Source organism: Oculina patagonica, chromosome 8 (assembly GCF_052425735.1).
Source record: "Oculina patagonica isolate OP01 chromosome 8, crgOcupat, whole genome shotgun sequence".
Classification (NCBI taxonomy): domain Eukaryota; kingdom Metazoa; phylum Cnidaria; class Anthozoa; order Scleractinia; family Oculinidae; genus Oculina; species Oculina patagonica.
The window spans coordinates 20,146,123-20,172,615 of NC_135765.1; the positions used below are offsets into that span (position 1 = coordinate 20,146,123).

Here is a 26,493-nt window from a genome sequence, read left to right on the forward strand (position 1 = left end):
ACCCAAGAATACCGCCAGCTAACAGCTACGCAGGCTACTGGGTCTTCGATCGAGGATGAAAGTTTCGTTGAATGGGCTGCCGACGGGCTGCCTCGTCCCCAGGCGCCGATTGGTGTTCTGCCTGTGCCAAAACCGTGAGGAACCTGAGAACGACCCAGTCACGTGACTAAGTAGAGTTACTGCGCATGTGTAATGTAAGGAGGATTCTGCTCCACATGCAAAACAGTAATTTTGTACTAAATGTAAAGGTGAAGAAAATTTCCTCCGAGCAACCCAGCCTAAAGTTTGTGCCGGCTTACAAATTTCTTGATATGTGAGATTTTTCCTGTGGAACGAGGTGAGGTTTTAAGCTTTTTTTTTCAAGTAAATTGTGCTTGATAACGAAGCCATATGCATTTTGAACCCTGGATGCACTTGCATTTCCTGTCAGTTTTAAGACAGGGGGAAACTCACTGGAACATGTTTAATGCTAAGTGAGGTGTCAGGAGATTCACAGGGCTATAAGAGAATTTATTTGTATGGTTTAATTATGCCAGTCTCTAGTTCAGGTGGATTATACACGTACTTGTTGGAATCGATCATATGGGATGGCTGCATATATGACATAACGACGGCATTCTTGTTTATATTTAAGCTTAAGTTTTCGTTTGTGTTTATATGCAATATTTGAACTATATTTTAGTAGTCAAAATAAGGGAAGTTTTCACTGAAATCAGAAAAGACTGAGTATTTGGAGAAGGGGTTGCAGATAGCCCGAGAAATCACTGAAAACAAGCAATATGTATTGTCATGTACACAAAACACTATGATAACACCAGTTAGCTTATGCCTAATGCTAATCCTATTCTTTAACTAGCTTGGGAAACACTTCTGTTTAGCCCCATACTTAATTATAGGGCCTTTCCTGATTATCCTGATGTCTTTTTGTGGTACTAGTACCTGGGGGTACTTCCCGTTCAAACAGAAGTGATATTGAAAAAAAGAAAATGTGTACCAGTTGGTACTTCCAAGATAAGATTGAACTAAAATAAATGTATTTTGTCTTTTGATTTAAACATCAACAACAACAAAATACAGAGTCACTATAACTTTGCTTTTTATCTTGGACATACACTTATTCAGTCCCAAACATGCTGAAATGCTTGCAAAATAGAAATGCAAATATGGTTTCCAACATGGGGGATTCTGAATTAATGCCAATAAACAACACAACAGACAGCAAAGTTTAAGCCATGATGGGCAGATGAAGTGCATGTCTACAGCCATACTGAAGACATTTTTATTCAAATTTGTTTGGGTTAGTGTCTTCACTGCAAAAAAAAAATGTTGATCCCCAGCCAGCCCTCAACACTGCACCAGTTGCCAAATTGGTGTCACTCATTGTGGACACCAGAATGGTCACAGCTTGGAGAACTGTATGTTGTTCATAAAAAAGATCAGAGCTGTAATGTTGAAAGGTGGTGTTAAGCCTGTTATGAACCCTTAGGCTGCTTTTGGATTACCTTCTTTTGTAGTTAATATTCTGTTCTTCATTTAAGGATTTACTAGCCTGATTCTCAGATAAGAGAGTGTGTGGCCCCAAGCGACCTGGACCATGTGAGCATCAGGCTAAGGATTTACCTGATTCATGTGTTTATAGTTAATTAGTGATACCATTCTTATGATTTCAGGACATCAACAAACTTGTACTCAAAACACAGGATAGAGTGGAGATATTTTTATACTGTGACTAAGAATAGCAATATTTTCTTATAAACTACATTAATGTTTGGACACATCAATGGTTGTTACATGACACTTGACATTATATTGCACAAAAATGACCATCTCTGTACATGGAGGGACCAGTGGGGATGTGGTGCCCCCAAACAGTACTACACCCACACAACAAGGTAGCCAGTCAAGTGAAGCAAGTCAACAACAACAACCTGGTAGTGAGAACTCTCTTGAGCAGAATGATGATAGTGCAAGTCTTCTGCTACCTAATGGAGAAGTGGCATTTCCTTCTCCTGAACTGTCTAAATTGGATGAAATGATAAACAGACCACGCTGGGTAGTACCTGTTCTTCCCAAAGGAGAATTGGAAGTACTTTTGGAAGCATCCATTAAACTGAGCCGAGCAGGTAGAGGAAATTAGTTCACTTTACATGCAACACTCGCAGCCATAACACAGATAATAGTGCTAAGAGCATATTGCACTTTCAAGCCATATCAATCGATGACAAACCTCGTGTTTGTCAAATTTAAAAAAAAATTCATCGAGCGGTTTTTAATTTATTATCACTTTTGTAGGCATAGACCAAATTATAAACAGAAATGGCAACAAGAGTACCGGAACGAACGCTCATCAAATTCATTTTTCTCGCAATCGACCAAAGCAATCCCCACTGGTCACTGTTCTACACTCGATTTTAAATGGAATTAAACTACTATAAGATGAAATTGCAATTCACAGGCACATCGTTTTCTATAGACCCCGAAAAATTCATGCCCAAATATTTCGAAAACGCTGTCATAGAATTTGTTCAAACTTTGCCAACATCGAGGAAGCTATGTTTGTTACAAGCTCCTTTGAGCGATTTTCGAAAAAATCTTCTGGTGCCGAGGAATACCATCGAAAGTAAAAACCGTAATGATGTCATTTCGTCGCTATGGCAACTCCGATGTCAATATAGCACTGGTCATAAAAAATTTCATCTTTATATAATACAACTGTGGTGATTGTTTTTCGATAGCATTGTTAATGGTGACATAGTTGATTTTCAAACTTGAGCGGTGTTACCCCTTAAAAAATCCAGATCGAGCCACCTTAAACTTGGAAAAAAAGTTGTAGTGAGGGAAGTGATTTCACTCCTTGCCTCCTCCCCTTGATCTTGTTAAACACCTGCACGCATTTAAGGCCTCTAGAGAATAAGACCTGTTCTCTGACTACCTGCATTTCTAATTAAATTACATAATATTAACATGCTTAAATACCAGCCAAAATACTGTATTAATGTCAGTTTTATTGAAATAGACCAAAATGCGATTTTTCCAATGATATTATTTTGCTTAATCTTCAAAAAAGGAAAAATTAAAATAAAGAAAACAATTTGCAGTGGATGGAAACTCTATCTTACAGAGATCTTCTGTTTCAAGACCATTACTCTGACGAGTTTTAAAAAATTGAAGCCAATAAATTGCTAGAGGGGGCATTTTTATTGGCTTGCCTCCATGTTCAAGTGCCTGAATTAGGTACACAAAAAAGCTGCTCAAGGTATCTTAGATGTAACTACTGGTGTATCACTTAATCTAACAGAGTTGGACACCAAGAGTGAAGAATGCCAGCGATTCTTCAGAGATGGCCTAACCACATCATTTCATAAAATTCTCAATGATGAAGCAGTTAATGGATGGAAGTATGACATTCATGTGAGTTAAACTTTTGTGTTCATCATTTAGAATGTTAAGAAGTTATGTTAGCCATTACAATGTTTCAATCTACAATGTTTTGTTCCAAAAATATCCATAACCCTTCCAAATAAATGAGTAAAAACCAATGGATAGCACAGAAAATGGATAGTAAACATCTTTGAAAGCTTAAAAAGCAAAGCAAAGGGCTTGGATGGGTTTGAGCCCTCATCAGGGTCACTGTGTTGTGTTCTTAACCACTTAACCCTCACAGTGCCTCTCTCCACCATGTGTATAAATGGTTACTGGTGAATTTACTACTGGGGCTAATCGTGCAATGAACTAGCATTTTTCCAGTCCTTGCTCAAGTACGAAGAATGCCGCAAAACGAAAAAAGATAAAATATTTGGCTGATGTGCAAACATACCAGACAAGACATCCATATTCCCTGACACTGTTTCTTCTAAAGAGAAAGGTGTTAAGAACACATTGTAGGGATGTTGATTGCTTTTTCTCATTCAAATCCATCCAGAAACTAACCCAATTTGTGAGCCTTGTTACAGTGTAGTTATAAGTTGCCAAGAAAACATAATGCTTACTTCAATTCATGCATTAACCATAAAGTTTTTATTTTAATTTACAGAAAGCCATTTTGAAGAATACAGAGAAGCTTGTAGAGTTGTGTGTGACAAAACTGCAGCAAGATTGGTTTCCACTTCTTGATCTTCTTTCTTTAATCTTTAATCCCATGTCCAGGTATGTCATATTATTATTATTATTATTATTATTATTATTATTATTATTATTATTATTATTATTATTATTATTATTATTATTATTATTATTGGTGTCTTCAACACAAAAGGTTGTGTATCACTGCTATATGTAACAACAGTCCTCCAGGTAATGGCAACTGTATAATTTATGTAATGAAAAGAAAATTATGCTAAATATAACAACTTTAAAGTTAAGTGTCTTCATGCAATAACCTTTGCCAGGGCTAGAACTTGGGTTGCTGTAGTCCAGTGTACTAACTATTAAGCCATCGTACCTCCCACCAATTGTAGTGAATTAAGGTGGCAGACTAGAGTTTGACAGGTCTATTTTGGATGAAAATTTCTCCAAATCAAGAAACCTGGCTGAAGTAAAAACATTTCAGGCTAAGACAGTAAAAAATTAGTTACTTATTTATCTATTTATTCTAAAAAGCCCATTTGGGACGAATAAAGTATGTATGTATGTCCGAGGTGACAATTTTCACACCCCAATGACAAATCCTATTTGAATTGCGGGCTCAGAAAAAAGTTTTTTCATTTTACAGCCTCGCAACGATAGCCAAGTCAAAAAGAAATGCAGGGGTCTATTTCCCTATAGAACTAGAAAAAACTACAGGAGCCCAGAGCGGAATGCCGCTTCTTTCTTCAGGTATCGAGTTAAAGGAAAAAAAAATATGTGCTAAGGATTTAAGCTGCACTCACATCTCAAAGAAAACTCCTTTCGCTCCGGGCTCCTGTGAAAAGTTTCTTTTACACCACAACAACAAACCACGCACATTTCATTCAGATACGATAAATCTTCAACTTTATTCTGAAAATACCTTTCAGTGCGGTCTGTGTAGGTCCTTAAATTGTGATAGTTTCTCGCCGATATCGCATCACAAATCGTGTTTATTGGACGTCATTTTGAAATGTTCTTAGAAAACCCCTGTTCGAAGTATTTGTGGCAACACATGACTGATTATAGTGTGAAGAATGCCGAAAATCTATGATCTTATTCGCCCTTTGACGAAGTTCAACATGGTGGCATAAACAACTACGTAATGCATGGCAATGATGTAAAATTGAGACTTCGGCTAATAGGCACAGTGGATAATAGGCGTACTGAGTTACTGTGCACGTATCCCGTGAAGAATCTCATGCTGGGTGGCAAATTCTTGCCGTGTTGTGTAAATATCATGAACATTAAAAGCCCAGAAACGAAATAAACCACGATATAGCCATTGAATAGAGCCAAAATACCAAGGAACCACACAAAGGTCATAAGTTAAGTTAATTTCTGCCATCAACTTTTAACTTTGGGTCATAACTTTTTGGCTTTGATATGATGACTATGCAGAAATAATAAATTCTAGTAGATTTCAATATGAGGTAGTTTTGTTCTGCTATAAACATACAAGTCCAATTTGAAAAGTAATAGCTTCTAAGATGAGTCATCATCTAATTTGAAAAGTTACATAACTTTTCAAGATAAAAGTTACATATGCTAATTAACCAAGACACCACAGGTGTATATTTGCAGTTAAATTGCAGGCTCATGAAACTTAAGATTACCATTATACATTGTATGACTTTTGTTTGAAAGTTACATGTACAGAGACAGTGTTCTCACCAGGCTGCGGCCTTGCAGGATTCCCGCACAAAAAATTGAGATAGTGCACTAAAAGCTAAGAAGATGCGCCTGTTAGGGCGCAGAAGCAAGATAAAATGTACAAGTCAAATGGATTTTTGATTTTTGAATGATAGTAGAGTAGTTTTAATGGTCAATCGAACACACCAGCTTTTTTCTAATTCAAATGAATAAAACACTTATAACAAGATTAAAAGCCTTTAAATTTGTGTCTTTACCTTCGTTGGTCACAACTATGTAGCGAAGTTTGGCGCAAGCCTCGTTATCGAATCGTAAACATCTTGGCTGCCATATTGGATCAGTTTGAAACTTCATGTAACAGACCATTTGGAGTGCAGGCTCAGGTTTTTCGTACTGCATGATTTTTGTTGACATAAAAAAGTTGATACATCATGGCACAGCAGAGCATAAAAGCATGGGAACTCTTTAGAGCATAATTTAAACAAAGAAAAATGTAAAAGGTTTCACAAAATCGTAGAAGTGCTCGATGCAAATACATGCAGAGCGGAATACAATAATTAAAGATAGAAACTTCATGGGCAGTTACTCAAAGTTTCATGCATGAAGCGATCATTGCTTCGTGCGTGAAACTCTGAGTAATTATTGTAAAGCATAATTTAAAAGTTTTCAGTGCTTCAAGCTCAAGTTTTTCAGAAGTCGCCCTTTGGCGACTTTCTTTTGTAAAATGGTCGCCACTAGAAAAATTTTGGTCGCCAAAAGCAAAACGTTTTAGAAGAAGACACTTCATGTCGCTTTACATAGCGTAATACTGCTGACCATGATGAGCCGAATTGAAATAGCTTGGCGAATGTTTCGACGCAGGCCACACGGTAATTTTCGCTTGCATTCCAAAGTTTTTTGGTTGATCTGTTCTAATTATCGTGCAGAATAGTAAATAAATGATAAGAGAAACAGGTAAGGAAGATAAACATGCAAAACAAGTTAATTCTTGTGCAGTACAGTAAAATAATAGAAACATAAATGTGGTGTTGGCCTGGCGCACGCTACTGGTGATCAGTGCTGTAAATTTGACTTTAAAATGCTGTAGTTAAGCTGTCCAAATTGAGATTTTGTTAAGATTTGAACACAACTTTAAACTATCAAAGAAATTTCTTCTGGAAGACTTATTTTCTTTTTAAAGTGTATCTTGACGAAAAATAATTAAAAAAACACTGTTGAAAACGGCTTTTTTTGACATGGCGCATAACATTTACGGTCTAACATAGGCACATTTAGGATTTCTCGACTTTAATAAGGAATACAGTAATAAAACTTCATAGAGAGAATCTTTAACCTATGTACATTCTGAATCTTGAAAAAAAGCTCACCTTATAAAAAGCTGAGGACCTTTTTTTCACCTGATCACTTTTGCGACCCACAAGATGATGTATTCGTTTTCACCGAAACGTGCATTCTAAAACTCACTTGTTCTTTCTATCCACTTATCTTTGTGTTTCAAAAACACCATATCTCTAAATGACATAAAATCAGCTTTTTGTCAGTCATAGCTTTGCCGAAATAATACTAGATTTTCGATGTTAGACCATCGTTTCCTAACCACAAAAACGTTCTTTTCCGTGCTAAAACCGTGCCTAAAGTGTGCCCAAACTGTGACTAAAGTGTGCCTAAAGTGTGCATAAACTGTGCCCAAACCGTGCTTAAACCGTGCATAAACTGTGCCTAAACTGTATCAGAATCGTGCCTAGACTGTGCCTGAACTGTACCAAAACCTAAATCGTGCAAGAGAAAATTTCTCAACAAGAGTTCTGGACCGAAATCAAATTTCAGTTGTCAAGACAAGGTAAGGTTTGTATTTACATTGTGTAACTTTAAAGTAAATTTCTATAATAAAATGAAAAGTGATCAGATTAGAAAACTACACAGAAAGAAGTCAAAAGATTACTTTCTTTGTAACTGGTTGTTTTATGCAGCCAAAAGTTATACGTTAAGTGAAGGCATTAGATCAAACCGTCTGAAGTCAAATTGAAGCGCAAATATCGAGCGATACTTGATCTTTTTTAAATGTTGTAAAAACTGATGAGTTATGCTTGTTCTATTGAAATAAATGTTGTTGCAATCAGAAGTCTCAAAGTCTCAACTAAAAAGCTTGCATAAATCATGAACCAAAGGAAAACGGGGCGATATTCCCCTCTGCTTCAACAGAATGAACCACATCAGCCGGACTTTTCTTCTCAATGATTATACTTTCAACCGTGAGAACCAAAGCTTCTGATTGGCCAGTCTGTAATTGCATTAAAGTTAAGTCAACAAAGTCTGTCAACACAGACACTTCGTCTAGGGCTTGTCTAGCTAGCATGCAAATGCAGTTCTACGATTTCGTTGTTGTGTAAAACAAGTTTTCCAGTTAAATGTACAATTATGTAACAGAAATTGTGATGGTAGTTCAATGCTGTTAACGAGGTAAAAAGCCATCAGCTGATATCAAGTTTTAATGGTCTGGAAAATGGAAATCACCAAGTACCTATCCTGTTGGCTTGTATATTCAGTACAAGCTGCTTGTCACGCAATGAAATATTTGCTAGCAAGATCATGAATTGAAGCAATCGTGAGTCTGATAGCATGTACAAACATTCTTTATTTTTTTGCCACTTTCACAACCTGTTCCAAGGTGTTAGGAAAAATTTTCATTCAGTGAAAAAGAAGAAAAATCGAAACGCATTCTTACACTATCGTCTTCGACATTTTACCAATTAAAATGCGCTGAGAAAATCTTTAAGTTCGTTATTGTACTACATTCACAATGCATTGAAATCTGGCGTAAAATGTGCATACTCTGTGCCTACAGTGTTCCCAAATCGTGCCAGAACCGTGCCTTAATCGTGCCTGAACCGTGCCTAAATCGTGCCTGAACCGTGCGTAAGTTGTGCATGAACTGTGCCTAAACTGTGCCCAAGCCGTGCCAAACCGTGCAATTCGCCGAAGCACGAGTATCGTGCACTGGTATGATGTTACGGTCGTGTACACCAGTAGCGTCCGCCAGGCCTGTTCAAATTAATGGCCTCCACGATCAAAGACATCAAACAGCACAGTCCAAGCCAAACGGATAAGCAAGATGCACAATTGAAATAGTTATAACGGAAAATTTTGTGGTGAAATTGCTTAGTAATTATACTGCAAAAATCAAATGATGCCTAGCCAGCCCTTTACACTGCACTGGTCGCCAAAACTGGTCGCCAAATTGGCGACCTGTTTGGAAAATATAGTCGCCAAATTTTCTTTTCACTCGCCATGGCGACCAAAATGGTTGCAGCTTGAAGCGCTGGTTTTACAAGGATTCATTTTTTCGACGTTTTTGCTTGTTTACAAGCTAAAAACGTAGAATAAGGGTTATGTGGACAAAAATTTGGAACCACATATTTGTAAACTCTCAAGGGACTTTTTTAATTTCCCAAGGGACTATTTTAATTTCTCAAGGGATTACTTTCCGCTGTGGGTGATCACTTGCGATCTCATGGAAAAAACGTGACTTGTCACATTTACAAACGTTATATATCAATTTTAAAAGTGACATGTCAGCTTTCTTATCTCAACGCACGTGTGTCTGAAAGGCGATCTATAAAAAGCGATGGATTGCGTAACTAAAGCACGATTAAATAATCACTAGCACTATACCCGGCACGTTTTATGAGGTCCGAATAGGCGTAGAGATTTTTGTAGAGCTCTACGCTTCTACTTAGTACAGTTCTCACAGATTCGACAGTAGCTCTTGAAAATGCGTATAGCCGTAGATAAGTACAGGCGTTTTCATTCTAAACTTTTCGTTATCAATGCTTTACGTTTTCTTTCTAAACTCCACTTCAAAGCTCTACGTTTTCATTCTAAACTCTACGGCTCTACGTTTTCATTCTAAACTCTACGCTTCTACAGCCTAACGTTTCATTCTAAACTCTACGGCTCTACGGCTCTACGGCTCTACGTTTTCATTCTAAACTCTACGGTTCTACAGCCTAACGTTTTCATTCTAAAAGTTCTCTACAGCACTACGGCTCTACGTTTTCTTTCTAAACTCTTCACTTCAAAGCTCTACGTTTTCATTCTAAACTCTACGGTTCTACGGCTCTACGTTTTCATTCTAAACTCTACGGTTCTACGGCTCTACGTTTTCATTTTAAACTCTACGCTTCTACGTTTTCATTCTAAACTCTACACTTCTACGGCTCTACGTTTTCATTCTAAACTGTACAGTTCTACAGCTCTACGTTTTCATTTTAAACTCTACGCTTCTTCGTTTTCATTCTAAACTCTACACTTCTACGGCTCTACGTTTTCATTCTAAACTGTACAGTTCTACGGCTCAACGTTTTTATTCTAAACTGTACACTTCTACGGCTCTACGTTTTCATTCTAAACTCTACGCTTCTATGGCTCTACGTTTTCATTCTAAACTCTACACTTCTACGGCTCTATGTTTTCATTCTAAACTGTACAGTTCTACGGCTCAACGTTTTTATTCTAAACTGTACGCTTCTACGGCTCTACGTTTTCATTCTAAACTCTACGCTTCTACGGCTCTATGTTTTCATTCTAAACTGTACAGTTCTACGGCTCTACGTTTTCATTCTAAACTCTACACTTCTACGGCTCTACGTTTTCATTCTAAACTCTACGGTTCTACGGCCCTGCGTTTTCATTCTAAACTCTACGCTTCTACACCCTAACGTTTTCATTCTAAACTCTACGGTTACACGGCTCTACGTTTTCATTCTAAACTCTACAGTTCTACGTTTTCATTCAAAACACCACAGTTCTACGGCTCTACGTTTTTATTCTAAACTCTACGCTTCTACGGCTCTACGTTTTCATTCTAAACTCTACGGCTCTACGGCTCTACGACTCTACGTTTTCATTCTAAACTCTACGCTTCTACACCCTAACGTTTTCATTCTAAACTCTACGGTTACACGGCTCTACGTTTTCATTCTAAACTCTACAGTTCTACGTTTTCATTCAAAACACCACAGTTCTACGGCTCTACGTTTTTATTCTAAACTCTACGCTTCTACGGCTCTACGTTTTCATTCTAAACTCTACGCTTCTACGGCTCTAATGCATTTTCATTCTAAACTGTACACTTCTACGACTCAACGTTTTTATTCTAAACTGTACACTTCTACGGCTCTATTTTTCCATTCTAAACTCTACGCTTCTACAGCCCAACGTTTTCATTTTAAACTGCACACTTCTACGGCTTTACGTTTTTATTCTAAACTTGACGCTTCTACGGCTCTACGTTTTCATTCTTAACTCGAGGCTTCCACCACTGCTCCATTTACATTTTAAACTATGCGGTTTTGCAACTTTAAGTTTTCATTGTAAACGCCACGCGTCTACATCTCTATAATTGCAAACTTAACGGTACCCTTCTACAGGTCTTTTTTTTTTATTCTAAACTCTACGCTTCTACGGCCCTATGTTCTTATTCCGTACTATTCCAACCTGTATGCTTCTATGGGTCTACATTTTCATTTTAACTCGACACGTCTACGGGTCTACATTTTAATTCTTAACTTGAGCTACGCTTCTATAACTCTACGTTTACATTCTATTATTCCTTGTGTAATACAAATGAAAATTAATTTTGCCCGTTCTCAAACCTTGTGTTTATTGCCAAATAACTTTGTTTTATCGTCAATTTAAAATGAAATGAAGTGCTGTAAAAGCGTGCAGTTTAGAATGAAAACATAGACTTGTAGAAGTGTACAATTTAGAATAAAAGCGTAGACCCGCAGAAGCGTACAGTTTAGAATAAGAACAATAAAAAAGTAGACTCGTAGAAGCATATACTTAAGATTAAAAACGTAGAGCCTTAGAAGCGTACAATTAAAAAGTAAAACGTAGGACGTAAAAGCGTACAGTTTAGAATGAGAACGTAGAGCTGTACAACGTTGTATAATAATAAGCGTACCGTTTAGAAAACGTATAGCCGTAGAAGCGTATAGTTTAAAATGAACACGCAGGTTTGTTGAAGTGTCCTTTACGCTGTGTACTTTATACTCTACGCTTCTACAGCTCTCTGCTTTCAAGAGTTGTAGAAGCGTAGAGTTTAGAATGAACACTGACGTACAAAAGTAGGCTTGTAGAAGTGTACTATACGCTATGTACTTAACTCTACCCTTCCACGGCTCTACGTTTTCAGTTCATTCTAAACTCTACGGTTCTACGGCTCTACGTTTTCATTCTAAACTCTACGCTTCTACGGCTCTACATTTTCATTCTAAACTCTACGCTTGTACGGCTCTACAGTCTCATTTTAAAATCTACGCTTCTACGGCTCTACGTTTCATTTTTAACTCTTATTTTAAACTCGCATGATTTCCAGAGCTACCCACTTATGGATTAGGAATCATGGAATGTGTAGAAGCGTACAGCTCTACAGAAATTTCTACGCCTATTTGGACCTCATAAAACGGGCGCCACTTGACTAGCACTTACATCGTTTAAAAAGTACAAACGTCAAAAATAAACCATACCAAAAAACTCGCTCTTTTCAAAGATATTATTGAAGTTAAAACAAATGCAAGAGATGGGGGCTTCTTTTAGCTTAGGAGCTTAGGTCGTTAGGGACGAGACCTCGCGTTGACAGAAATGTTGCATGAATCGGCTTTACAACATGCGATCGTATCTACGCAGTTCGAGTGGAATTTCAGTCAAAGACAGCAAAATTCTTTCGTATTTCATCTTCAAATATAATTCGAAAGCATTCACTGTATATTATGGCTTTTGTTTAATCCTGAGTCTTGATATCCGACCCTCGCAGAGCCTAGACAAAACGCAGCTTGAGTGTAACGGTTTGTTTACGCCGCAATTATATGCGCAATGTTTTCTCCGACAGTAGTCGGAAATATCCGTATTTTTTTTCGTGGAGCAATCGTAACGATACCTTGAACACATTGAACAGTGGTCTACCCGGCTATAACAATTCAAATCGCAAAAGCAAAGCGTCGAACGCATATTTTGCTGTTTCATTTGCTAATTTCGCTGCCGTAATCGACTGCCTCGAAAGGCCTTTGCAATTTTAAAGTATAGAATTGTCAGATCTCGGTGAAATTTGCACTGTTTATTTGTGTAATGTTAAGGAATATGTGTATAAATACCCGGCGCGGACGAGCCATTTTTGACAAAATTATATGGCTGCATTTCCTCCGCGAAGATAGGAAATTGTTAAACTAAACTACAAAGAAACTGTAATGATGAGTTCGAAGAACAATGCACAGGATAAACCTTCGACTCACACTTCATGCAAAAACGTCGATATCTCAAAGGGACTTTGATCTTATCTTCATAAACTTGCTGCTGTGGCATTGACAATTCATACTGCAGACTATGAGTGGGGTTGTAGCCTTCAAAATAACCTTAAAAATTGTCAGGGGTCAGAGAAATAGACTTGTAGCAGAGAGGTTGGACACACTCATCTGATGGTAATTTTAGCTGAAGGACCACCATAATTGCAAGAGTTAATTCCCATTTAAACATGCATTAATGATTGGAAGGCAGAGAAATCACAAAGGGTTTTTCCACATCAGCCACGAACTGCGAGTAACTTTGTCCCCCTAATGTTCTTATAGGGCCCCTACTTTTCATCAGAGGGGATCCTGGTGAGAACTCTGACTGAGAGAGCTGAATTATGATAAAAACGCTTAATTAGGTACCTTGCAATACCCCGAGTATGGTAGCATTTACTTCCAGAGACATAGCTTGGTTATTATTTTTGTGTGTCTCAACTTTTGAGCAGCTATCATTTTGTCAAAATTGTTTTATTTATACAAAGGTTTGTCATGCTTGTTATGAAAAAATTAATCCCTATTGAATAACACAAGAAAGTTGAAGTTCAAAACCCTACTGAGTAACCGCGCTGCAGTTAGTCACAAATAAAAGAAATGACAAAGTGGATCAAAATCACAGCTCACTGCTGTTTTGTGAGAGGTCCACTAAGGTTACTGATGGCAGTGAAAAATGCAACCATTGATTGGGAATTTATTGACTGCTGCAACATTGTGATAACTGTTTATGGTATTGAGTGTTCTATGCAAGGGAGAGTTATTAACTGAGTTATTTAACTTTACCAGATTTAATATCTACAATGGTGCAAGGCCTTCAGAAACAGTTCCCCAGGGAGCTCAGGTCAGTTTCTGTAAAAACATTACTAATTCTTAATGTAGGATGTATTTGTTTTCACTTACATCAACCTGTACCAGGAAGACCAATTATCCATGAAGATCAATGTTAATAGATGGTAATTGATATATCTATTATTATTGCATTATTGGTTACTTAAGTTGCATTGATTTTGGCAAGTCAATAAGCAGAACTCTGTAAGTTTTTATTGGCCTTCAATGTTGTTAATTGAAGGCCTAAGCGCAAGAAACGCACTTTGTGTTTTGGCCAAATTAAAAAAATGTCACAAACAACTCCAAATTTCGCATGCAAGTTCGTTTACGTGTGCTTAACATTGATCTGTATTCAAATTCGCTGAATCTAGCTTCGTTTTTTAGAAATTACGTATGCAAAGAACAAAGGCGTTTTGCAAAGCTTACGTTCTCCACCGTCAGCCAGCAGCATGAGTTTTTTGACACATCGCGTGTAAATCTTTCCTTCTAGCGTTATTTAACTGTTCGGGGAGGTTGAAAAACGTGTCAGAGCCATGATTTTAGTTCCTATCCACCATTTTGAAGATTCGCTTTAAGAAAAGGACTGGACTGAACACATTGTGACGCGATGTCACCTGATAGGCGTCACGTGAGAGGAAAGAGAAAAAAAAAAATGGCCGTTTGTTCCTGAAAATCATTTGAAGCCTTTGGTTAGTTTTAGCGTAAGTGCTGCTGCCAGGTGGTTGAAGGACATCATTAAGTCTGAATACCCGTAACCCTAGTAAAAAAAGACCCGGAATTCCGGTGGAATCCCGCCGGAATTCCAGCCCGGACTTGTCTGGAATTCCAGGCGGAATCCGGGTGGATTCCAGGTGGAATCCACCGGAATTATTGCCGGCATTCCGCTGGTATTCCGCCGGAATTCCGGAATATTCCAGCTGGAATTCCGTGATAATTCTGGCCGGAATTCCACCGGAATTATTGCCGGCATTCCGCCGGAATTCCGGACAATTCCAGCTGGAATTTTCATGATAATTCCGGCCGGAATTTCTCCAGAATTATTGCCGGCATTCCGCCGGAATTCCAGACTTTTCCAGCTGGAATTCCAGTGAAAATTCAGCCCGGTATTCCGCCGGAATCCTGGACTATAGTCCGGACGGAATTCCAGCGGAATTTTGGGTCGAAGCTTTTCCGACTGGAGTTTTGCCGGAATACCGCCGGAATTAGCTAGCAGCACTACTGATTTTCTTGTTTGAACTGGAGCAGTGAAAACATGGATTTTTTTTAATAGAAAAGCAGTCTTACAATGTTTACTCTATACTCTCAATGTTCTTATAAATGCAAAGAATATTTTGCACACGGTGAAATGAATGCAACGAAAGAAAAATTTTAAATCAAAAACAAACATGCACAACATGTAACTTTCAACCTTTTTATTTACTAACAACTATTCTTATAACTCTACAGTAACATGTACATATTAAGTGAATCTAACTTGAGATAGAAAGTTGAAAGAAAGATACACTTATTCTTGGTTGTGCTTAACATGCGAATTAAAAAGATCAAATAATAAAACGATGCGATATTCAATGTCTTTGATCGCATGACCAACTGTTTTTGTTCGCGATTGTAATCGCCGTGTTAATTTAATTTGTATTCATGCACACAAACTGTTTAAAAGTGCTTACCTCTCAGTTGATCGATCGTAGGTTGTTTCATTTCTTGTGGTAATAAAATTATTGCTGAACATGCACAGTATAGTTGCTGATGAGATCACTTCATTTCACGCAATGATACAACATTTCAGCACAAAGAGACAGCGTCGCTTCGCATTCCACAAACCGATGCAAAGATCTATTGTATCGTTGCCTTGTTTCATTTCTTGTGGAAATGAAATAATTTATAGCTGAACACAATTGCTGACGAGACCACTTCATTCACGCGAACAACTGTTTCAAACATCGATTCAAACATCGAAACATTTCAGGACAGACACGGCGTCGCTACGCATTCCACTCCGATGTAAAGACGTCAGGTAATTACATTGTTTACAACGCTGCAGAGAATCTTTTTTTTCCGGCAGCAGAAAGGAAGGAGTTTACCTATATAAACTGCACATTACATGAAGAAACAGGAGAGACGATTCCCGCTTAAAGAAACGGTCAAGTATAAAACGTTCAGGTCTCATTACAGGCGGAAAACTAAACACGTTTTTCAAAGTTGACCAATTAGATTAAAACGTCTCATATGTCAGAGATCACGTTTCAGTTTGTGTTGTCACGAAAATCCAACCGAGTGAAAGCATGCAGAATTTTCATGGCTTAAGTTTGGAAATATGTCTTTGAAAACAAACATTTTCTTTATATCAAGGATTTCTACTATCCAGGATTATACTGACACTAACAAACCGATTTAATTTTCGGAGCGGATTTACTAACATCAGACTTTCAAGGAGCAAATGCAAGAAACTGCAGACAGCGGCAGACTTTGTGTGGCGGACATCGCCCGCAAAATATGGACATAAATGGAATATTACTAAACGCTGCTGATATTTATAAATGAAGCAAAAAACTTAAGAATGAGTGACATAACCTGTTTACAAGGGCAATGAGTGGTAAGTGTGTGCTGTAGTCTCAACCCAACTCTTGATTTAGCAGATTTGATTTGATTTAGATTTGGCGCACAGAACGAACGGCGAGCTGCCACTGAATATTATTTAAGATTATGAAGATCTAACGAAAGGATTTCTTGGATTTACTATTTCTCCATCGCAGAAGAACTTATAAACTACTGAACACAGGACATTAGTTTGTGGCTCGGCGGTTTGATTCGGTAAAGAGTCAAGTCTATTGTTTACTCACAGTGTTTGCATGACCGCACGTGCATTCTTGTTGGATTGGAATAGAGTGAGCTTCATTAATCTACAGTTTCTTTTAAAGTGTATATGACATGAAAAATATTTTCTGCTAATTTAAAAGGCCTTTCGAAATACAGAAGAATGGCGTTTTTCTTTTCGAAATATCTTTTTTCGTTTCAGAGATATTGACGTTTTTGTATTATGCAAATTAGATCAGTGATGACGTCACAAGATTTGACTCTAAAAATGGTAAAATACTGAATAAACAATACCTCTAAAACTATTAAAGCAGTGTTCTTGGAACTTGGCACCACAAATGTGCATCACAAAAGAAACAAAATGTTACTCTTAGGGCTGTTGCCATGACAACAGTTTTGCCGCTGGTGCTGTCTCAATAAAAACTGAAATTCCCAGTTTTTGTCTTAAACCAAGAACCATCTAGCGCAGCCAAACCAATGGTGGGAATTAAGGCAATATGGGAACTATGTCTGTTCTAAGCAGGACCCTTTGTCTCACTTTAGAGGTCAGATATGGGGATATTTGTCTTTTTGACAGAGAGAGACTGGAGCTGAAAGAGTTGCTATGGCAATAATACTTAGGGTGTCATTTTGTTCCTTTTGTGATGCACATTTGTGGTGCCAAGTTTCAAGAACACTGCTTCAATAGTTTTAGAGATATTGTTTATTCAGTATTTTACCATTTTTAGAGTCAAATCTTGTGACGTCATCACTGATCTAATTTGCATAATACAAAAACGTCAATATCTCTGAAACGAAAAAAGATATTTCGAAAAGAAAAACGCCATTCTTCTGTATTTCGAAAGGCCTTTCAAATTAGCAGAAAATATTTTTCATGTCATATACACTTTAAAAGGTTATCCACTGTTAACCAGCGTTGAGCCGTGGAGCTACCACACACTCGTTCAATAAACCTGCTTCATTCGACTGATAAGCTGCTAAGCCACAAGAATATGTACCTATCTCATTTTATTTACATTTTATAAACGTTGAACTCAAGTGGCCACTGAGACAAATATAAATAAATGTGTTTTATTCTTTGTACCTGTTTGTACTGCTGACTGTATTTTAGCGAAGACATTAAGCTTAATTAGTGGAAACGATCCATTTAGACCATGTCTTCAAGTATTTTTTGAGACTTACGGTATGCAATAATTGTACAGACGAAAAAAATTGTGTAGATTGTCAGAAGCTCTATTATTTGGCCTATCATTTTGATTGAACTCTCACTCATAATGAATTTTGGGGAAAATCATGGCATTGGGTGCAGCAAAGAAATACAAAATCTCCATATAAATCCAGCGGACTCAGAATTCCAGATTCCACTTGCCCGGTTTTCCACTGGACTCCAGATCTCCGCACCTGGCATTCCACTGGATTCCGGAATTCCGGGTTCCCCTTACCTGGAATTCCACTGGACCCCGCACTCCGGACCTGGCATTCCACCGGACTCTGGAATTCCGGGTTCCCCTTACCCGGAATTCCACTGGACTCCGCACTCCGGACCTGGCATTCCACCGGACTCCGGAATTCCGGGCTCCACTTACCCGGAATTCCACCGGATTCCACCTGGAATCCTCCCCGGACCTGGAATTCCGCTGGAATTCCACCAGAATTCCGGGCCTATTCTTACTAGGGAAGTTTACAGCATCGCTCGAAGAACTGAGTGATGTTTCTGCCTTTGTTTTGTACAACAGCGCTGTTTAGCGCTTCGGAAAAAACGTTGCACAAACCGAGGTAGTTTTGAGCCTGGCGGCATAGAGAGTCTAAAACGAGGTTTCTTGCCGGGAACTTCGTCAACGCGAGTTTTGCAGGATCCGCTTGGGTGCTGCCGCGACAAAGTTGCCGAGAAGTGACCTGGTTTTAGACTTTAAGTAAAAAATTCTTTATATGTTCCCCAGGACACCTTCCCTTCGCAAAATATTTTCTGTGTCTCATTAAATATTCATCAATGAATCTATCGATTCGTGCGAACGAAAACCTTATAAGTTTATCTTGTTTTCACGGGATTTTGTAGATGTGTGATGATGTAAGGAGTGGAGATAGAAGTGAGAGCAAGCCGGCGGCACTCAACTGAAAGCAAAACTAGTATAATGTGACAACACGAGCAAACGTATTCAATCAACGATCAGTCTTTATTTCACTTTCACCTCGGCAAATTCAGTACAGCTAACGGTAACGGTAACAGAGTAGAATAGTCTTGCCCGAAACAACAAAAACTAGATAACTGCAAACAGACTGCAGAAAAAGCTAGCTGCAAGCAAACTGGCGTGAAAGCTTACTGCATTAAAAGCGCGATCTATAAAAGGTTGAGGCTGACTTTGATCCTAAACTTAACTTGAAACGGCTTAACTCCCTAATCCCTTGGGGTTAGTGTTAAACTGTTTTTTTTTTTTTTTTGCGTTAGGGCTAGGCATTTGCGTTAGGGCTAAGTCTGTAACCCTAATCTGAAACTCTAATCCCGACCCTACGGCCTTGGGGTTACCTTTTGCATTAGGGCTAGGACTTTAACCCTAAAAATTTAGCTGACTTCATCGTCTTGAGAAACAAAAGGTTTCCTTTATTAATTGTTTGTAAAAGAAAAGTCAAAAGACGCCGCGCAAGCAAAAACCTTGTCTTTTTGCATGTGTTATTTTTCGAAAACGAAGGAAAGACCAGCAAAATTGAATACAGGGCAGTGTTGAGCACACGTAAACGAACTTGCGTGCGAAATTTGGAGTTGTTTGTGAGAATTTTCAATTTGGCCAAAACACAAAGTGCGTTTCTTGCGCTTACGCCTTCAATTCTAATTTTGTGCAATAATATCAACAAAAATTTTGATAATGATGGAGATGTTGATAAATGCAATGTTGTCTTGTTTATTTCTATTGTGTTTATTGGTTAAGATATTACTGCATTGATTTTGGGTTCCTGGTGTACATAGCAACTGGGGCCCGTTTTATGAGGTCCAAATAGGCGTAGAAATTTCTGTAGAGCTGTATGTCTCAACACATTCCATTCCTAACCCATAAGTGGGTAGCTAGTGGAAATTATGCATACCCCATGCATAAGTACAGGCTACTCTTTTTTTAACACAAACGCAGAAGGTTATTAATATTATCATTTCCTTTATTCAGTTTTCCGGCATATGTAGTCTGCAAACAAGTGATCTTCCCTGCTTACTATATTATACTTAGAGAGCAGTAGAAGCGTGGACTACACTTTTACGAGCTACTCTTCTACGGCTCTACGCTTTCATTCTAAACTCTAGAACGCTTCTACTACTAATATTAATAATAACTTTATTTATCTTGGTAGACCGGTCAGTCAATCAAGGATAGAGATTGACTGGTATCAATCGGTGACCAGTATAAAATTACAAGCATAAAATTTACAAGCATAAAAAATTACTAGCATAAAATTTACAATTACAAATCTAGAAAGTGTGAATTATATACAAAAATTAAAATTTAAATTGTACAAGTGTGATTTGCACTATCCATGTTCATTCTACTGCTCTACGTTTTTATTCTAAACTCCACTCTTCTACGGCTCTACGTTTTCATTCTTAACTCTTCGCTTCTACGGCTCTACGTTTTCATTCTAAACTGTACGCTTCTACGGCTCTACGTTTTTAAGTCGTGAATGACGACTTATTGCGGTCTGCTGGAGGAAATTCGATTAAATGTGTGTAAACTCCCTTGGTAACCTGGCAATTTTATATTAAGTTTAAATTAAGATCAAAATGGCGGTCGTGGACAAGGGCTGGTTTCCCGAGTTATAATGCGGACTTGTGGATGTACATCAGGAGAATACGAATATTTTTTTCTTTCTGGAAGTAATTTTTCTAGTGGGGCCAGTGCTCGAATCCACATTTGCACACAATGCAACGGAAAGGATGGCCAAGGAAGTAAGAAACTTGTACGCTGATCAATAGCTTATTTTGAAAGTCCGCGGATATGAAATGATCTTTCATTGAAATGCAATCAAATAGTTGGTAAGTAATAAATAAGACTGTATTTTCCGCTACAAATTAGTCTCACTCAGCAAGATTAAACTGATGCGTTTCGAAACAATTAGAGAAATCTATAGTTGGCTTGCTTTGTCTTTCGGTCGATCATTCATTTGCACGTTCGTCAAGTTTTTGTATCTAGTAATATTTTATATTCGTTGTCACACTCTCGTCAACGAAGTTCTCAAGCACATCTATCTCGTGACTTAACTTAAATCAACATTTTCTCTGGCATTCGTAGCTCATTAGGTAGCAAGCCTTATGTGAATGATAAATTTGCTCTGCTTTTGAAGGAAAATTACATTTGTAAACACAGTATTATGCATCAGTCCCTTACAACTATTTTTTCTTCATACATATGGTCTGTCTAAAAAGGGACATATTAGTTCAACTGTGGTAATTGTAGTTCTCCAGGGGTGTATCATTGAACTCAGGTAAATTTTTTGCTTTGACAAAATCCACTGAGTGCTATGGGGTAGACATTCAAAGAAATACTGAGAGAGTACTATTGTTAGCGGCTATTAATTTTAGCAATTTTTTTCTGAGCAAGATTTAGCGGCTATTTAATATAGGGATTTTCCAAAAACTTCAAAAAATAGTAATATCGTGTAAACCAGCTTTTACTGGCCGGTGATGAACATATGGCTAAGATGAAAATAAATGTTCAGTAAAAGAAAAAAACTACCTTATCTTGACATTAAATGAACATAAATTGCATTGCCTAAAAGAACAAAGTTACCAGTATCCATTTCTGTGTTCCATTAGGGTGGGAAGGGGGTACCGGGGAGGTACTTGAAATTTGACCAAGACAAATTTTAGCAAGTACTAAATTTAGCAATTTTCGCCCATTTCACTAAAATCGCTAAAATGTAATAGCCACTATTATAACAATAGTAACCTTAAGGTCGATTTCTGTACATGTCCTATGCCTCCCCCCCCCCCCCCCCCAAATAAATGCATGCAGTCATCTCAGCCGAAAAGGAACCTGGTTGCATGCCATGCTGATAAATAACAAATTGCTTACACTTAGATGGTTTGTTGTACGTGTTGTCCTACAGATGTATTTTAACAAGGCACATAGAATTTTGAATTAATTTACAGATTCACCAAAACAATATCCTGCAATACAGCACATCACTAAACTCAGTCTGCATGGGGCTAGGCTGTCAAGAGGTGTGGGCTGGAATGAACATCCTGCAGTAACTTGTATGAAACACATGATCAGAAAAAATTTTTTATTTCAAATTTACTCTCATTTCACAAACAGTGAATACTGCTCTCTATAAATTGACTTTTAGCAGACTGTACAGCTTGAAAAATAAAATATTTGGAAGTTATTGTTATTGACTGCTGAAAACAAAGAGTAAAAGATAAACCAGCTTTAAGGTTCAGATCCTTAAATCCAACATGGCCACCAAATCTATGCAGGATGGCTGGCAATGTATAGAGATTATTTAAAAACGAATTAATAAGGCTGATTAAAATGCATTGATGATTTTCCTGGCATGCAAAAGGGTAAAGTAAACGTTTTGGTTGCAAGTAAAGATACCAGAAAAGGAAATAAGCAGCAGTTTTCATTTGTTACATGTATCAGGCCTCTAAATTGATAATAAATTATGTTGACTTTACTGTTTCCTGCTAATTTCAATTCTTAGAAGTCACTTGTATGAGGCATCTGTTAGTTTCTTTTAATTATTTGCCTTCTGTCACAGTGTCTGCCATTCTTTAACAGAGAAAAATGTATGTCGAATAATACCACTGTCCTGTATAAAATAGCTGAGTTACCTGGTTATTAATTAAAGAACCCTTTAGCAAATGTGAAACAGTTTGGTGAAAAAAAAATTCCCTAGCTTCTTTCCATTACCAGCTTCGCAGCATCTTAAGGTACCTCATATCTTGTTACCACTATTCGTGTCTCTCTCAGCATTAATTATTTTAAGCTCTGAAATAATCTTCACTTCTTTGCTGCTTAGCTAGAAGGCCTCGATCGATGGTTAGTTTTTAGTTAGAATATGGGGTGATTTATCACTTACCAGCTAGAATTTTAAACATGACTCAACTATGACGTACGTTAACAGATTTCATAGACAATTACAGAAATTGTCGTTTGTCAGCAGACATTTTAAATTTATTTTGGCTAATTCTGGGCTATCAGTTTATAATATACCACATTCACGACTTTGCTCATAGAGCCTTTGATTATTCTTAACTCTACGCTTCTACGGCTCTAGCTACGTTTTCATTCTTAACTCTTCGCTTCTACGGCTCTACGTTTTCATTCTTAACTCTTCGCTTCTACGGCTCTACGTTTTCATTCTTAACTCTTCGCTTCTACGGCTCTACGTTTTCATTCTTAACTCTACGCTTCTACGGCTCTACGTTTTCATTCTTAACTCTACGCTTCTACGGCTCTACGTTTTCATTCTAAACTGTATGCTTCTACGGCTCTACGTTTTCATTCTTAACTCTTCGCTTCTACGGCTCTACGTTTTCATTCTAAACTGTACACTTTACGTTTTCATTTTTAACTGTACGCTTCTATGTTATGTTATTATTCTATACTGTATGCTTCTGCAGTTCAACGTTCATTCTAAACTGTACGCTTCTACAAGTCTATGTGTATATTCTAAACTGTATGTTTCTGTGGGTCAACGTTTCCATCTTAAACGCTTTTACGGCACTTTGTTTTCTGTTGACGATAAAACAATTAAAGTTATTTGGCAATAAAAACAAGGTTTGAGAACGGGCAAAATTATTATTTCTTTGTATCAAATAAGGTTGAATAGAATGTAGAGTTATAAAAAGATTGAAGAGTTGAGATTGAAAAAGAAAACCTGTAGAAGGGTACCGTAAAGATTGCAATCATAGAGCCGTGGATGCGTGGCCTTTAGAATGAAAACTTAGAGTTGTAAAACCGCAGAGTTTACAATGAAAATGTAGAGTGGTAGAAGCCTAGAGTTTAGACTGAAAACGTAGAGCCGTAGAAGTGAAGAGTTTTAAAATAAAACTTAGTGTAAAAGCGTACAGTTTAGAATGAAAACGTAGAACCTTAGAAGCGTACAGTTTAGAATAAAAACATAGAGCCGCAGAAGCGTAGAGTTTAGAATGAAAACGTAGAGTCATAGAAGCGTAGAGTTTAGAATGAAAACGTAGAGCTGTAGAAGCGTACAGTTTAGAATGAAAACGTAGAGCCATAGAAGTGTACAGTTTAGAATGAAAACGTAGAGCCGAAGAAGTGTACAGTTTAGAATGAAAACGTTGAGCTGTAGAGTTTAGAATGAAAATGTAGAGCCGTAGAAGCGTAGAGTTTAGAATGAAAACGTAGAGCCGTAGATGCGTACAGTTTAGAATGAAAACGTAGAGCCGTAGAAGCGTACAGCTGAGAATGAAAACGTTGAGCCGTAGAAGCGTACAGTTTAGAATGAAAACGTAGAGCCGTAGAAGTGTAGAGTTTAGAATGAAAACGTAGAGCCGTAGAAGTGTACAGTTAAGAATGAAAACGTAGAGCCATAGAAGGGTACAGTTTAGAATGAAAACGTAGAGCGTAGAAGCGTACAGTTTAGAATGAAAACGTAGAGCCGTAGAAGCGTACAGCTGAGAATGAAAACGTAGAGCCGTAGAAGCGTACAGTTTAGAATGAAAACGTAGAGCCGTAGAAGCGTACAGTTTAGAATGAAAACGTAGAGCCATAGAAGGGTGCAGCTGAGAATGAAAACGTTAAGCCTTACAAGCTAAAAGTTTAGAGTGAAAACATAGACTGAGACGTAGAGTTTAGAATGAAAACGTAGAGATGTACAAGCGTAGAGTTTTGAATGAAAAGGTAGAGTCATAGAAGCGTACAGTTTAGAATGAAAATGTTAAGCCTTAAGCTTACAAGCTAAAAGTTTAGAATGAAAACGTCTGTACTAATCTAAGGGTGTATGCATTTCCAAGAGCTACCGAATTATCTGTGAGGACTGTACAAAGTAGAGGTGTAGAGCTTTACGGAAATGTCTACGCCTATTTGGACCTCATAAAACGTGCTGGGTATAGTACATAGGAAATTCAAAACCTTCAAACTTTCAGTCTAGCTGTTGCTACTCTTCATAGACCCAGGGACAGTTACTTTACACAAAATTCTCCCCTATAATTATATTTAGCATGTAGCTAAAAGTGTAAATAAATGTTCTTTGAACAAAACATTTAATAAGTGGTAATTTGCCCATTTAAATCAAATTATCTGCAAAAATTAAATTCAATACAAAAAGTTTGTACAGCTTGATACTCTTTCTAATTGCATAGTATGTCGCTCTTACAGGTGGTCGATAATTCAGTTTATGCCAGACCCCCTGATGCCAGGTCACCAAAGGTGGTATATTTATGGTTCTGTTGTTCTGATTGTGATGATGTTTGATCAATTGATTTACAAAAAAAGATTTTTTAAATTGTTCTTTAGAAGGCAGTGTCTCAGGTTTAAGTTTGTTGAACTTCGCACAAAGCTCTAATTTTTTTGTCTAGTTGTCAACTGTTCAACCACAGGACTTAGTTTGGTTGCCCCAAGAATAATCATTTTGGTTACCCAGCCCCTCAACCTTTTACAAGCAACTCCTGCAAGACATATTATTTCAAGTAGCCTGATTTAAAAAACCCCATAAATTTGTTGTTAGTTGTTAGATTAAATTTCAATGAACTATACCAAAGGCAGATTTTATCCTTTGCAAAACGCAAGCAATAATTGCAAGACATTGCATTTTCTTTTTCCTTTAACTGCAACCACGGTGTTCCATCCTTCCACGAGATCAATCTTTGTACTTGAGTCAGAAATTGCGACTGCCATTCTGGGTATACTGTCTTGGTGATCTTTGAAGAGGTTTTCTGATTTACTAAGGTTTCTGGTGTTAAAGTAATGTAATATGCTCATAACAACAAATAATAACGTGAATTGCACTGCCAATATTTAACTTACAATTATGCGACCTTTTTTTCCCTCCAGGGATGGCTTGTAGATCTTGTTAACAAGTTTGGTATACTTGGAGGCTTCAACATTTTACAGGAAAGAATATGTGATGGCCATAATCTTAGTGTTCCACTCTTAGCAGCACTGCTTAGGTTTGTTATAGTTTAAAGATCTTTGTTTAGAATTCTTTTTAATTGAATTGACTAGCTTTTTTTAGTTTTCTTGCACAACAATAATTGCTAAATTACAGAACCCTTGTCACAACATTTTACCAATATTTTGTTTGCAAGACCTTCACAATACCCAATGTAGAAATTAAAACCTACTTGTCAAATCTGGTGTGAAATACTGTCACCTCTCACTATGATGGACCACAATTTGGTGTCTGTAATAGTGGTAGTTTTTTTTAGTAATTCTTATTCACCAGGACTTTAACTGTTGGCAGTTCTAACAGGGTATCTGTAATAGCAAGGTGTCTGCATGGTGGGAGTTGACTGTGGTATTCACACTGTACCAAAATGTTTGTGATAGGTACAGTACCAGTCAAATATAAGATTAATTGAGACACTTAGCTGATAACATTCGTCAGCCTTATCTGTGACAGGCTTGTGTTCCTTGTAATGACAGTCTTCAATTATAATAGGTTTCCAACTTCAGCTTTGTTCCCTGCAGACAAATACCAAATAAGCTCCTGCATGATTTTGTTAGTTTTACATGTATCACTTTGAGCCTGCTGTTAATTAATGTACTTAGGACACTAATTGGACCATACAGTCAAGTATTTGTTT

The 26,493-nt window shown here is 37.5% G+C and overlaps 1 protein-coding gene across 2 annotated transcripts in view; it reads left to right on the forward strand.

The window, feature by feature from the left end:
* The first annotated feature begins 205 nt into the window (after positions 1 to 205).
* LOC144662186 (ubiquitin carboxyl-terminal hydrolase 9X-like) overlaps positions 206 to 26,493 on the forward strand; it is an 82,269-nt gene continuing 55,981 nt past the window's right edge. For both annotated transcript variants that reach the window (XM_078522943.1, XM_078522944.1), the window contains exons 1-7: positions 206 to 337; positions 1,671 to 2,123; positions 3,299 to 3,411; positions 4,034 to 4,146; positions 13,884 to 13,938; positions 25,067 to 25,117; positions 25,742 to 25,857. In XM_078522943.1, coding sequence (XP_078379069.1) covers positions 1,820 to 2,123; positions 3,299 to 3,411; positions 4,034 to 4,146; positions 13,884 to 13,938; positions 25,067 to 25,117; positions 25,742 to 25,857 — 752 coding nt within the window. In that variant the 5' untranslated portion in view covers positions 206 to 337; positions 1,671 to 1,819. The remainder of the gene's footprint in view (positions 338 to 1,670; positions 2,124 to 3,298; positions 3,412 to 4,033; positions 4,147 to 13,883; positions 13,939 to 25,066; positions 25,118 to 25,741; positions 25,858 to 26,493) is intronic.